This window comes from Sturnus vulgaris, chromosome 2 (genome assembly GCF_052056855.1).
Source record: "Sturnus vulgaris isolate bStuVul1 chromosome 2, bStuVul1.hap1, whole genome shotgun sequence".
Classification (NCBI taxonomy): Eukaryota; Metazoa; Chordata; class Aves; order Passeriformes; family Sturnidae; genus Sturnus; species Sturnus vulgaris.
In genome coordinates, this window is record NC_142244.1 from 18,123,852 (window position 1) to 18,137,157 (window position 13,306).

The following is a 13,306-nucleotide window of genomic DNA, read 5'->3' on the forward strand; positions in this document are numbered from 1 at the left end:
CAATAAAAATAGAATCAATGGACTCATGTTGATAACATTTCTTTCCTACTCTACACTGGAATTAATTTAATTTTAATATTTTTTAAATTACGTACATTTTTTTCCTGTATGGAATCTACAAATCTCTATGCTTACAGCTATAAATGATACATTGTTATATAAACTTTTTTTTTACCACCAACCTAGACTCAAAGATTTGTAAATTACAATATTCACGTCAGAAAGTCAGGAAAATTAGGTTATTTTTTATCTTCTCTTCCTTCTTCCTATTTCCCCCCTCCTCTCCCTTATCAGAAATGTACTGTTCCATCTCACTATCTGAATAAAGGATGGCTCACTGCTATTTTAGCTTTAGTCATAAAAATTCATTACTTTAGTGTAATGAAAATCATACTGATGTGCCTCACAACTGCATAAATGTTCTGCTCAAAGAACACTACCTCCATGAAGCTCACCAAAAAGAATTTTCCTTTATTCATAAAGCAGTTCACAGCAAGACTATTTCTTCATTTCCTTCCATAGTTTTCTCTTAGTTTAAACCAGATCAAAAAACTATTAACATATTTCCCATGCAATAAAGGCCCCGAAACCCAAATATTCAAAGTAATTTTTTTTTGTCCATGTTGAGTAAGTGTGAAGTCAACCTGAGCTACTACCTGGCAGCTCAAATAATCAGGTAATTTGGATGATGCAATCACATCCCATCTGGAGATAAGAACACTAGCTATCAAAAAAAAAGAATCACTTGGGTCAGTGAGAGACTCAAGAGCACAAACTCACAGTTAAAGGTAAAATATATTAGTGCAGAAGACTGAGCAGTTGTTCAATTCCTCTTTCCACAGACTGAACATTAACTTTCTCCTTTCCTACAGACACTAAAGAAAAGAAGACCCTTAACTAAGCAATGCCTAACTTAAGGTTATTATTTTATATAAACCAAATACTGCATCTTTGAATTACATTGTACCCTTGATTTTATTTACTCAGTTGAATGCAGTTCCAGATGATTCAATTCAGCCGTCCTTGTTTGCAAATGGATGTACAGTAAATTATCTGTGTGCAGGGAAAATATTTGACTATTGGGGGATGTTTTCATTCATTCATTTATTCCTGCTTCTGCAATTTCAGGTGAATTACTGGAACCAATTTAACAGGGTTAAGAGTCCCTTATAAAAATGAAGTCATTTGATTCCACCAACAGTGACACATGCAGTTACCAAACACACCAAGGGGTGGTGAGGAAAGCTGTAGTGAACACTAATGCAGGTCATCTGCTAATAGAGCACATTGAAAACTCCTGTTTTGAGGTATCTGGACAAATGAAGAAGATACTTAGGGCAAACATCTTCACATGGTTTTAAGAATGACATTTTAATCACAAGGCCACATTTCACATTTACTCAAATAACATGGAAATAATACTGACAGCTCAGGAGAGAAAACAAAGACCAGACCAGAATCTCTGTCAATGCAATCACACCATGATTTAATGATTTTATCAAAACTCAGAAGCTGTAGGGGTATTATGGAGTCATCTAAACACTTAAGCAATTCAGAATTTCAGAGAAAAAGAATTAAAGAATTTCTGTTCCACATAAAACAAACTAGATTATAAACCATCCAGTCCTCCAGGCTGAAGCCTGAACAATCAGATGAGCTATATGGTAATTTATCCATTAACCTTTACAATGTGTGTCCCATGATCCACCTGAACCACAAATGGAGGGACAAATGCAAATCAAGAAGAACACAGTCTCTTGTCACTACATTTAGCATAATCTATGTGCAGTTCTAAATGTCAACATCTAATCAAGCCTAATATATTATTGATCTTTTTTGTTTTCAAAATATTCATCTATGACACAAATTTCCATTGGCTTTTATTTCTTCAGGCACATCTCTCAAGTATAAAACGCATCTGTCAGACTAGAGCTATTGAAAATAATCTCTTAATTTGCTTTAAAGTAATGGAAACCTACTAATGCTTAGGCCTCAGGGCATTACTTAAAATCCAAACTACTTGTTAGAAAATTTGTAAGGAAAATTATGAGTGGTAAAGTGAGTAGGATGAGGCATTACTGGAACTTTTAATGTACCTAGTGATGCTGAAGGGATGCCATGAGAAAGGAACAAAGCAGGAAACTCCCTGCAAGTGTGGCCTCCACTGGCCTCTTCTATGGTTTTGACTCATGTAAATTAACTCTTTGAACTTCCAACAGAGTTTTTTGCCTTCTAAAAGTGGAGTTTAAACATGGAGCATGCAAGTTTCAAAACTCTTTGTTGCTTAATGTAAACTATGTGTAAGGTGCAGGTTTTCATCATCTAATGCTGACACCCTGGAAGATGGCAGCTTTCTTGCCTTAAGTAATTCAGGTGAGTTAGTAGAGGATTGCACTCTCAGCCTAAATAAAGCACCCTATGTGAATGATATGTGAAGAGGGAGAGAAAAGAAAATTGAAACTTTCAAAATATAAAATTTGCAGTAGGAAAGTTTGTATTACCTTCATTCTTTACGCTACTGAGATTAGCAACTCCCATACCCAAAACCCAGGCAAAGCCAGAGCTGAAGCAGTCCCTGTGGCTCAGTCTCCATCAAAGAGAGCTGGTTCCCATCATAGTGGAGTCAAGCAGCTCCCTGGGCCAGCTGGCCAAGGTTCCTACTGAGAGGTTCAGACCTTGCCCTCGGGAAGGCTTTTAAGAGACCAGGTACACAAAATGGCTAACAGTTTCAGGTCTTTAATTTGTGTGGTACAAACCTACTTCATCTGCAGTCAGATACCAGAAAATGGTATCTCAGAGATTTTTAAAAGAGGAAGACAGTGTTCCTAGCAGAGAACAGGTTAGTTATGGACAGGAAGAAAAATAACAGTGAGTTTCACTGAAAACTACACTGAATGCCAAGGTGCAACCTACATGTGAGCACATCAAAAACTAACTCCTTGGAATTTGCACTGGGTATCACAGACTGGTCACCTGAACTAAAAGCTTTGGCCTATAACTCTTCTCAGATCAGTGCTATACAGGCACGAAAGCTTACTCAGAAGAATATTGTGAAAATGGTAGTTTTGAAGAGATACAACACTGAAAGAAAGAACTCGGCATGCAGCCGAAAATTTGCTTGGATTAAACAACAGTGACAAAAAAAATGCTGGATTCCTTCCAACCACCAGCATTCATCTCTCTACACTAGACGACATAACCTTTATATAGTCAGTAGAAAAACTGGAGTATATAATATCATTATATTCATCTGCATCAAGAGGAACCACTAAAATTATATGGAATACCATCTGATTTCCTGGTTGCATTTTTAAATCCCAGATTTCTTCAGATGCAGCTTTTATATGATACCTGTCTCCAGTAGACTATTTTTCCTCTGTGTAGTGCACCCAATCACTCCTTTTCTTTGAGAACACCACCATCTTTACAAATGCAAATTCTTACCCTTACCTTGAGATGTGTATCAATATTTCTTAAAGAAGGGAATTTGCTTAACTCTTTCTGAAATTCTGTGTCTAGAAATCTGTAACTTAATGACTTTTCTACCACATACGAAAATCAGAGGGTAAGCATTCCTACAGTTGTCTCAACAGCAGCAGTTTGGGATCCCATCACATCTGATGGAGCCTGAGAAGCTCTTGTGCCACAGCTCTCATCATGTTTCTCCATTCCTAAATGCTAACAGTATTCCTATTTACCTAAATTAAATGGTCCTTTTAAAAATAAAGTCCACTAAACAAAATTAAAATAACCCTCTAAGTGGGTGTTTCTACTGTATCATTGTGGCATGGAAGTGTTTAGAAACTTCTACAATACAAACAAAAGCAATCTACCAGAGACAAAGGTTTTACATTTCCCTTGCTTTCCTCTTCAAAGGTCTTCAGCAGCCACACACAAGGGAGAGTAAAGGACTGTGCAATTTTATATGGTCCCACTTTGTTTAGCAGAAAGTGCTGAATTCAAACCACATTTTGAAATATGAATCCTTCATCCAAATGCTTTCCATGCAATCAATTTCCAGCCACAAATACTGGAAGCACTACAGAAGAAAATAACTAGGTCTCTTTGATTTTTTTTTTTAGTATGTCCAAACTATATTTGAACAATTCTAAATTTTGGCGAAATTTTTTTCCTATTTAAAACCAGCGAGTGAAACCCACGGAGAAAATCAGCCTGGGGACGAATTCAGAAAGATAACCACTTTTACCCATATTAAAATGCTAGTGCATTGTCTTACAGAACGCTTTCTAATTTGTTCTTTTATTCCTTTATTTTAAGCAAGAAGCAACTAGCAGTCAGAGAATACAAATTACAGCAGCAAGTGCACTCTAACCAAGGGTCCCCAGCCAAAACAAATCACTCATTACATGCATCAATGATACTGTTTGCTGTATGTGACTTTTCCCCTTTTGTTCTAGGTGCAGAAGCCATTAAGTGGATTGAGGCAGTGGAGCTCCCAGCAAATTCACCTCTGAGCTGTGTTCTCATTGTGTGTGTGTTCACCTCCACAGGGGGCTGTTACACACAGTGCCTGCTGCCCACCCTTCCTTCTGCACCAAGTGACACAGCACAGTTTCAATCTAAACCCTGTGTAATGTCAGGAACATGTTGGCGTGAAGGAAAGCTGTGCTATCAGTGCAGTTAACATACCCACATATTAAAATGTTCCCTCTGGATTGCTGTGTTTATGTCACTGCTTCTCACCTAAGGATGCTTCTGCTGTCCCACTTCCCCTCATTAACAGGATACTGCTCCTCTTGGAGGATCTGTCAGCAAACACCAGACACCTTCAAAGTGTCTGGGGCTCAGTCAACTTACAGCAAACAAAACCATCTCTCAGGAGGAAAATAAAAATCTGTCAGCTTCTTAGGAATCTACCTAAAGAGAAACCTGGAATTTCTATTTAGAGACAAATACATTTTAAATCCTCACACTGTTCTACTGAAAGGAAATTTTATTTTCAATCTAATCTCCTCATGGAATAAGTGCTTTGGAATTCTAAAGACCTGACCCTACTTGACCATCAAAAGAAATGTCAATAATATTATAGCATTTTTTAAAATCTAGTCTTAATTTAAAGATCAAAATACCCCTAACTTTCCTTAAAAACACAGAATAACTATCGATGCTTTATATATTTAGAATGGGAAGAGAACCATCGAAGAAAGTAAGAGTAGCTACTGGCTTGAATGTGCAGGAGTACTATGACCTACTGTAAAACAATTGTTTAAAGAGCAGAAAACTTTGTACAGTACTGTAAACCTGAGGGGGAGAAATACCCATGCATTATGTGGGCAGAGGGTTTTTTATTGTCTATAAAATTATCTACAGCCTCATTAAAACACCTTCATTTATTAAAATGAACAAATTTCTAATTATTAATTATCGAAGTAGTCAGCACTTTTTTTTTAACAGGATGACAGAATTTAGCTCAAACACAGATATCAATAAGTGAGAGAAATGCTGACTACTTCAAGAAGTATTACATTGTATGAGTGAGACAAATCAGCAGAAGTACTGACTAGGAAAATCTTTAGGGAGTTTTAGACAATTTTGGGTTTAGTTTTGGTTTGGCTTTTTGGGTTTTTTGTACAATGCATTAGAGCCAGCTTCAAATATAGAACATGCAGTTTATTTAAAGCCAAGATTGGTCTCTAAGCTTTGCTCTGTACCGCATTAAAATTAGCACTGGGGTCACAAATGGCTGCTGGATTAACTGAAGTGACTTCTCCTTAATGATTATTTTGAACAGACTGGTTCTTAGATGTGGGAATGATCAATAGCTGACCTACACAAAAGGTGTTGCAATATTGACAATGAAAGCATCCTTGGAACTAAAATAAGGACACCTGGAATAAGTGTTAGGAAGACTGAGAGGATTATAAGAAACAAACAAGCTAAAGATAATTTCACTGCTTAATCATTTTTTTTATGGTACAGAAATTCTGCCAAAAAAAATCATGTTTTTATCACGTGAGAGACATCTTTTCAGCAGTAATTCTCAGTTTTAACATCTTATCATAGAGACTGACATATCATTTACAAGTTAAAAAACAGCTTCTGAAGGCATACTGTTCACAAGAGATAGTTTTTTGTTGACCTCTCCTGCATTATAACGTGGCTTCTGGAGGGCAGGATAGATTATGGATAAATAATTTATCCAGAGGTGTCTATTTCCATCCATTTTATCATTCTCTCTGTCACAGAGTTCAGCATGTTAAGGGGCATATCAAACACAAGGCCCACTCATCTTTGTGTCAACATCATGTTGGGGAAATCCAAGGATCCTAATGAAACATTCCAGCTAACACTGGAATAGGAATATATCTTAACCCAGCTATGCTATATTGGGATCTAAAAACAATAAAATGCTTCCTATATTGTACACAAACATAATTTTCTTAATATTTCTAGTGAGTTAAATGAGATTTTTAAACATTAGACTTTTCATTAAAAAAAAACAGCCAACAAAATAGATATTGAGTTACTGTGTATCTTACTGACAAACTAGCTGAACTTTTTGACTTTTCTAGAATTCTCAGGTGAAAAATTTAACATCAGATACCCTAAACAAACCCTCAAGCAGAGTTAAGATCTAAAAGTATGTACCTGGAAAGACAGAGGAGATTTTAATAAGAGAAACAATTTCCTACATGCTTTTTCCTTCTCTCTTTTTCCTCAGTAAACTTTTTGACCTCCTAGAGGGAATGAGATCTGACCAGAGAGTTAAATTGGTAAACTTCAAGAAACACTTCCATTCCTCTGTGGTGTTTTCACTCCTGTAAATTACATGAAAACTACTGTACTGATTTGGTTTTAAATTGTATCTGCTTAAAAAAAATAAAAATCCATATATCTATATATATATACAGACAGCCTTCAATACTGCCAAATACAACACCAGGAATGTATCCTGAATCATTAATTGCAAATTTTCTCATTTCATGGCATACAGATTGAGGCTCTTGGATAACAAATCATTTCATGCATATCTACAACTGCAGAGGTTCCCAAGTCTTCATTAGCACACAAGTCCATATGGATGTGGGATTTTACACACTATTGTAAATATTGTTAAAAATATTGTTAAAAGTTTTATAAGGACTTGAAACTAAAATATGCTCATGATTTTATCTGCCTGCTGAAAAGGGAATGACACACATTTACTGCATGGCATTGTTTATTTAACTTTCTCATGTTTCTATAATGATGTAAAAGCTTATTAAAGTATAAACTGGACAACTGAACATCAGAATTCAGCAGGACTAGCACAACACAGGCAGCAGCACAGCTTTTCTACAGTACTTTAAGTCCTCAAAGTAAGAGATATCTCCTAACAGTAAAACATCAGCTTCATTCAGAGAGAATTTCAATCTCTCCACACTTAGTCCTTGGTCTTCTTATTGCTTTAGAAAAAAAATCTGAGTTCTGTATTCAGAAAGAGTGCCTATATGTGGTAGATTGCACTTCTGTAAAAATAAATATGAGAATGAAAATGAGCCAACTTCGTTGAACTGATGAATCCTTCAAGGTCATTAGTAATCTACCTGATATTTTACTCCCAGAATCAAGAAACTTTATTACCTCCTTTGAGCCACCCAATTTATATCAAGTGTAATCATTGTGAAAATAAAGGCTATATGAATTTCAGGACTGACATTTGACATTATTTCTTAGTTCAGCTTCTTTTTTCTAAGAGGAGAAAAATGAATGCAGATGCCTTTTAGAGGTATGAATAAAAAGACCTTGCTTGCATAATCTGACAAGAAGTAATGATACCTGGAAACGGAAAAAGTAAGTTTTTTACACCCCACTAATAGGCATGACACATTATAAACTCTGCAAGTTCTATAGTTGGCTTCAGGAGTTAATTGTCTGGTGATACATAATGGCAGACACAACCTGAAAGGAGCCAGGGTTCAGAAATTCTTTCTGGCTGACATATACATAGAAACAAACATGTTTTCTGATTTTTATATATGTACAAACATTTCTGTGTGCACGCTTAGCACAAGAAGCTGTTGAGCCTTTACCTGGTGTGACCTTTATCTTGAAAGCTCCCACAAGTTTTCAGAAGGAGCTGCTCAGATGCCATTATCTGTAATTTTAGGTCTGACAACAATTGCCCAATTCATGGTGCTCTGACAAGCAAAAAACAAAGCAACACCACAGCACTCTGAAACCTTGCCCAATAGCCCGTTCATAGTGCATGTCAGGGACAGCCACTGAAAATTTGTATGAACATACAAGCACTCAACCTCCACCATTAACTGAGCCCTCTGTTCCAAGCAGTTCTGCCACACACTGCACGGGTTACCCCTCCTATGCAATTCCAAACCCTACAGGGTTTTTCTGAGCAGTAAAAATTAGCCCTTGGCATGGTCATAATATGTTTTTGAACTGGCCACTCCATGAAGATGAATGAGTAAGTTCACTTCCCTGCCAATAGTATTGTTTGTGCCTGCCTTGCTACAGATTCTCTGAGACACCACACATTGATTTACTGGGTGAAGAACGACAACCTAAGAGCCTTTGAGCTATGTAAGAAAAAATATGTATTTCTTTCTGTCTGACAAGAACAAAAAAGATTAATCCCAACATGGTTATAATAACAATTTATAAGACCAGAGTATATTATTTTTCTGAAAATCCCTCTTTAATAACAGGAAACAAACCATTAAGAATGAAGTGGAAGGGCTGTCTGTCTACCAAGTCAGATTAATAAACCCTTCCATCCTTTTCACCCCAACAATCAAGAGACAAAACAAAACATTCCTTTGCAATTTACTATTTATGCTGGTATGTTTCTGAACACAAAACAGAAGACAAAATATACCAGATAGCAAAGTTACTATATCATTATAATAATTACAAGTGAAAACCCAACAGCAGTTATTGCAAAGACGTTTTCAAGACCTGCATGCTGAAAATTATCACTTCAGGAAAATTTAAAGAAGTTATGTTTTCTCAGAAGATTTAAAAAAAATTCTTTGCAGCTGGGATTCCAAGTATTAGTAACTGGCATTTTAACCTTCCACATTTAAGTGTTTACACAATGGGCAACTTTTTTATTGTAGTAATTTCCTTTCCTTCAATTCCTGAATTTAGAGAAAGTTATCATTAAAAGCAGACTCTTTTTGCTAGCATTTTATTAACAAGGTGGGAGTATGTGTATAAAAGCACCTGTATTAATTCAGTCCATTTTCACTTCACTTGGGTTTTGTTGAGTTATATTTATTACTTGATTTTTGTGGTGATATAGCAGTATCAAAGGTAAGAGGCTACTCGTTGTACTGAAGTTTGGAAGCAACATGCAGAAAAAGAAGTTACTCAGAAGTCAGGAAATTCACTAGTACTCTCTGCAGCCAACACCACAACACCTGGACTTTTTAGGTGAAGTTACATCAACATGAAGAAACCACTTCATCCCCGACAGACTTTTGGCAACTATCTTTGCCATCCTTTAAAAACACGATTAAAACACTTTTTAAACACTACTCATTTAATCCCAGAATATAAAATACTAGTTTAGAAACCTAAACTAAGTTGCATTAATCGAGAAAAACTCTTTGCCTTTGATGCTATTATGCTGCCTTAGCTGTTCTACAACACCAATAATATATATATTTAAAAATCACATTCAAGTGTGGTGTTAGGCCTTGTAATAATACAGCAGACATTAGCATGCTCTAATGCCTGTACCATCAAAGGAAAACTGGGTTGTGCCACTGTGAGAGTCTGATGCCTTCTAAGACATATGAAAGGACAAAAATCAGCCTTGATATGACTGTAGGCTCTACAATTACAAAGTGGAATTATTCATCACATTTAGCATGGGAGAGGTGAAGGAATCCTACTAACTTGGAATGTCCTTGCCATAACTCATCCTGATGGCACAGGGGCTTTGTGGCCATACTATAGCTCTTCCCTGTTTTCTAGAGATCTTATTCTCTGATTTTACTGCTACTGAGGTCGATACAAAGAGCACTGAAAACAGACTGCAGAACGAAACTGTGAAAATACATGAACTGTAGACTTGATAGTACTCCACGACTAAGCCCAGTTTGTTTTCTTTCACCATTACGTTCCACCATTGTCAATTTCAATGTACATTTCAATACAGCAGGTAAAGAAATTTCTGTCAGCAGCAACATTTAGAGCTACCCTTCAGCTCCTGTATTTTCAGTCACATCACACTAAAACCTCGAAAAAGCCAAACTGTACAAAAATAAAGGTACAGAAGCCTCCCATACTGTGGGAATAGATGCATCCTCTGCAACTTAAATACACTGATGCACATAAAACAAGCAGTTCAGGAAATTCTCTGCTCTATCCAGATGTTTGATAACATGTAACATGATGTTTCATAATCAGGTCTGGGCTCTTTTTCTTAGTTCTTCCTAACAAAATACTGTATCCTCTGGGCGTGCTACGCATTTTTATTCCTATAAACAGGATAGTTCCCTTCTTAATCCAGAGGCAATTTTCTAAAACGCACACCTTACACACCGAAGAATTAAAACACCGTCCTCAGTGCGACCTGATGAGCATGTTACAAAGCAAGTTACCTGTTACCAAGATTTTAAATGGTTTTTTTTCAGACAATCAGCCCGGAGTATGCAGAAATCCGGTATTAAGGGCAGTCAGGCACCTTTGAACAGTTCGCTCACCAGCAGCAATTCCCCCTAAGGAGCGATGAGCTCTCTCAAACCCATTCTAAGAGGATTTGCGTTCGGCAGGACCGAAGCACACCTCAAACCCACATTTCACATAAAACGATGCTACCACTCCACCTCGGGGGAGGTAACTTTGGCTTCCCTGCTCTCACTCCCGCAGCCCGGCGGCTGAAGGTGTCCGGGCGGACAGCGCACAGTTATCCCCGGCGGGGCACGGCAGCGGAGCCCCGCTGCTGCCCCGGCCGCAGACACCCAACTTTTGTGGCCGGCACGAAGGGGTGAACGGCGGGAGGCGCCCGGTCCTGCATCCCTGTGGCCCGGGAGAGGCCGAGCTGGCGGCCGCAGGTGCGGACCCCTCTCTCCCTCCCTCCCTCCATCCTCTCACAGCCCTCGCCCGCCGGAAAGTTGCGGGCAGCCCGCACCGCGGCCGCCCTCACTCACCGTGGTTGCTGGCGACGTGCCCGGCGGCGGAGGGGCGCGCTGTCAGCAGGGGGAGGAAGAGGCCGACTCTCCAGAGCAATGCCCTCACCTCACTACACCCCATGGCTGGTGCCCGCCGAGCGCCCCGCGACCTCGGCCCGCCGAGGCTGCCCGTGCTCCCTCAGGCCGGCGGGACCGCCGCCGCCCCGCCGGGCTGCGCTGCCTGCTCTGCCGCCCGGGGCTGCGCGGGCCGGGCCGGGCGCATCCACCGCCGGGGTCCCGGGGCACGGCGGCAGCGCGGAGGGCGAGGGCGGGCGGGGGCGCCGGGACCCCCCTGCCGCCCTGCCTGAAGGGAGGCGGCGCTGGGCACGGGGAGAGCTCCGGCAACTTCCAGGCGGTGGCGGCGGCCGGGGGGGTCGCGCCCCGCTCCCTCCGCCGGCTTCGGGCCGGTGGCACCTTCAGCCCCGCAGGAGCGCCCCTGGCAGCCTCAGCAGCCTCCTGCGCGGCAGCAGCCTCCTCCCCCGGCCGCGCCGCACCGTGCCCCGCATCCCCGGCCGGAGGCAGCGCCGAGGGGCTTCAGGTTCCCCAGGTGGAGCGCGACGACGGCGAGAACGGCCGGCGACTCCTCCTCACGCTCCCGAATGCATCAAGGAAACTTGCAGGGCGGCATCCCCGACCCTCCGCCGCCGTGCCCGGCTCCGCCGCTCGCCCCTCTCAGTCAGTCTCTGTCTCTCCCCCTCTGCCGCGGAGCAATCAGAAACCAGGCGGCTCTGGTGTGATGTTCGCTGCTCCCTCCTGATTTGCGTGCCGCGCTGCCGGCTGCAGTTTTTTGGTGCCGCCGCTCCCCTGCCGCCCGCGGAGCGCTCGCTCGCCCCCTCCTCCGGCGCGGCCGCGGGGCCGCCCCGCTGCGCGCAGCCCGGCGGGTGCCGGGTCCGCCGGGAGCCAGCGCGGCCCCGCGCCGGGGGCGCTCCGGCACTCGCGCCCCGCCAGCCAGGGGCGGCCCGGGGGCAGCGGGGGAAAGAGGGAGGGACGGAGGGAAGGAAGGAAGGAGAACGTCGGAGCGGCGGCCCCTCCTCAGCCGCCCGCCCGAGGGGAGCGCGGGGCGCGGTGCGGTGCGTGAGGCGGGCGCGGGAAGCGCCCCCTCGCTCGGCGCTGCCGGCAGCTCCGGGCCGAGTGCGGCGGGCTCGGCGCTAGAGGGGGTTAGCGGACAAGGCACGGGCACTGCGCTCCCGGATCGGCAAGGAAGGGCCGCGGCCGCCGCTCACAGGGGTGCGGGCATCCGGCACACGGGGACCCGCCCGGGGCAGCGCTGCGCTCCGGAAAGTTGCGCTCAGGGGATGCGAGGAACAAGCGAGCGTGAGCCGGCCGCGTCCGGGCATCCCCGGAACATTTACACATATACTCTTTTTTTTTTTTTTTTTTTTTTTTTTTTTTTTTTTTAAATCATTGCTCTGCCAGGTACCAGGAGCTTGTGCAGGAAGCCTCCTCGGGTGTGTGTGTGTGCTCATCTGACCAGATCTGATCTGATCTGCCGGCTGCTCACATCCTCACATCCCCCCCGCCCAGGTGCGCCGGGACCTGGGATGGGCGCCCTGTGGAAGTGCCACACTCCACATCCCGGCCTATTGTCATCTATTATTATTATTATTATTATTATTATTATTATTATTATTATTATTATTATTATTATTATTATTATTATTATTACTATCATTACTATTACTATTATTACTATTATTACTATTATTATTATTCTATCCAACTATTATTCTATCTTTTTATTATTATCTATTCTATCTATTCTATTTCTATTTCAGTTTCTGGATTTCTACAAAGGCAGGGGAAAAAAAAACACCCCAGAGGAAGATATCTGTATTTCTGTGTTTGAATCCAACCAGGTGTCTGAATCCACAAGCGAGAGGGAAAAAAGAAAGTAAAGCTAATTCCCAGTGCTTCTCAGTGTTCAAAAATCCCATTGAAGTGAGTGGGTAATGCAGCTACAAGAGTCTGCACCAGAGAATACCAAAGTTCCTACTGAGATGCCTGAATGGATGTTCAGAGAAGCTTTGTATGAAAACACTTAACTTTGTAATGCAAGAATAAAGAATGTTTTAAAAATTACTAATTTAAGGATTATTTTCAGAGGAGTTGTTCAATGAGCAGAATACACAGAAATATGTATTTGTGGGTATCTGGGAGGATCTTTAAAG

The 13,306-nt window shown here is 41.6% G+C and overlaps 1 protein-coding gene across 4 annotated transcripts in view; it reads right to left on the minus strand.

The window, feature by feature from the left end:
* Nucleotides 1–11,243, minus strand: part of EPHA6 (EPH receptor A6) — a 369,885-nt gene extending 358,642 nt beyond the window's left edge. For all 4 annotated transcript variants that reach the window (XM_088158465.1, XM_014882838.2, XM_088158463.1 and 1 more), the window contains exon 1: nucleotides 11,118–11,243. In XM_088158465.1, coding sequence (XP_088014591.1) covers nucleotides 11,118–11,220 — 103 coding nt within the window. In that variant the 5' untranslated portion in view covers nucleotides 11,221–11,243. The remainder of the gene's footprint in view (nucleotides 1–11,117) is intronic.
* Nucleotides 11,244–13,306: the final 2,063 nt, after the last annotated feature.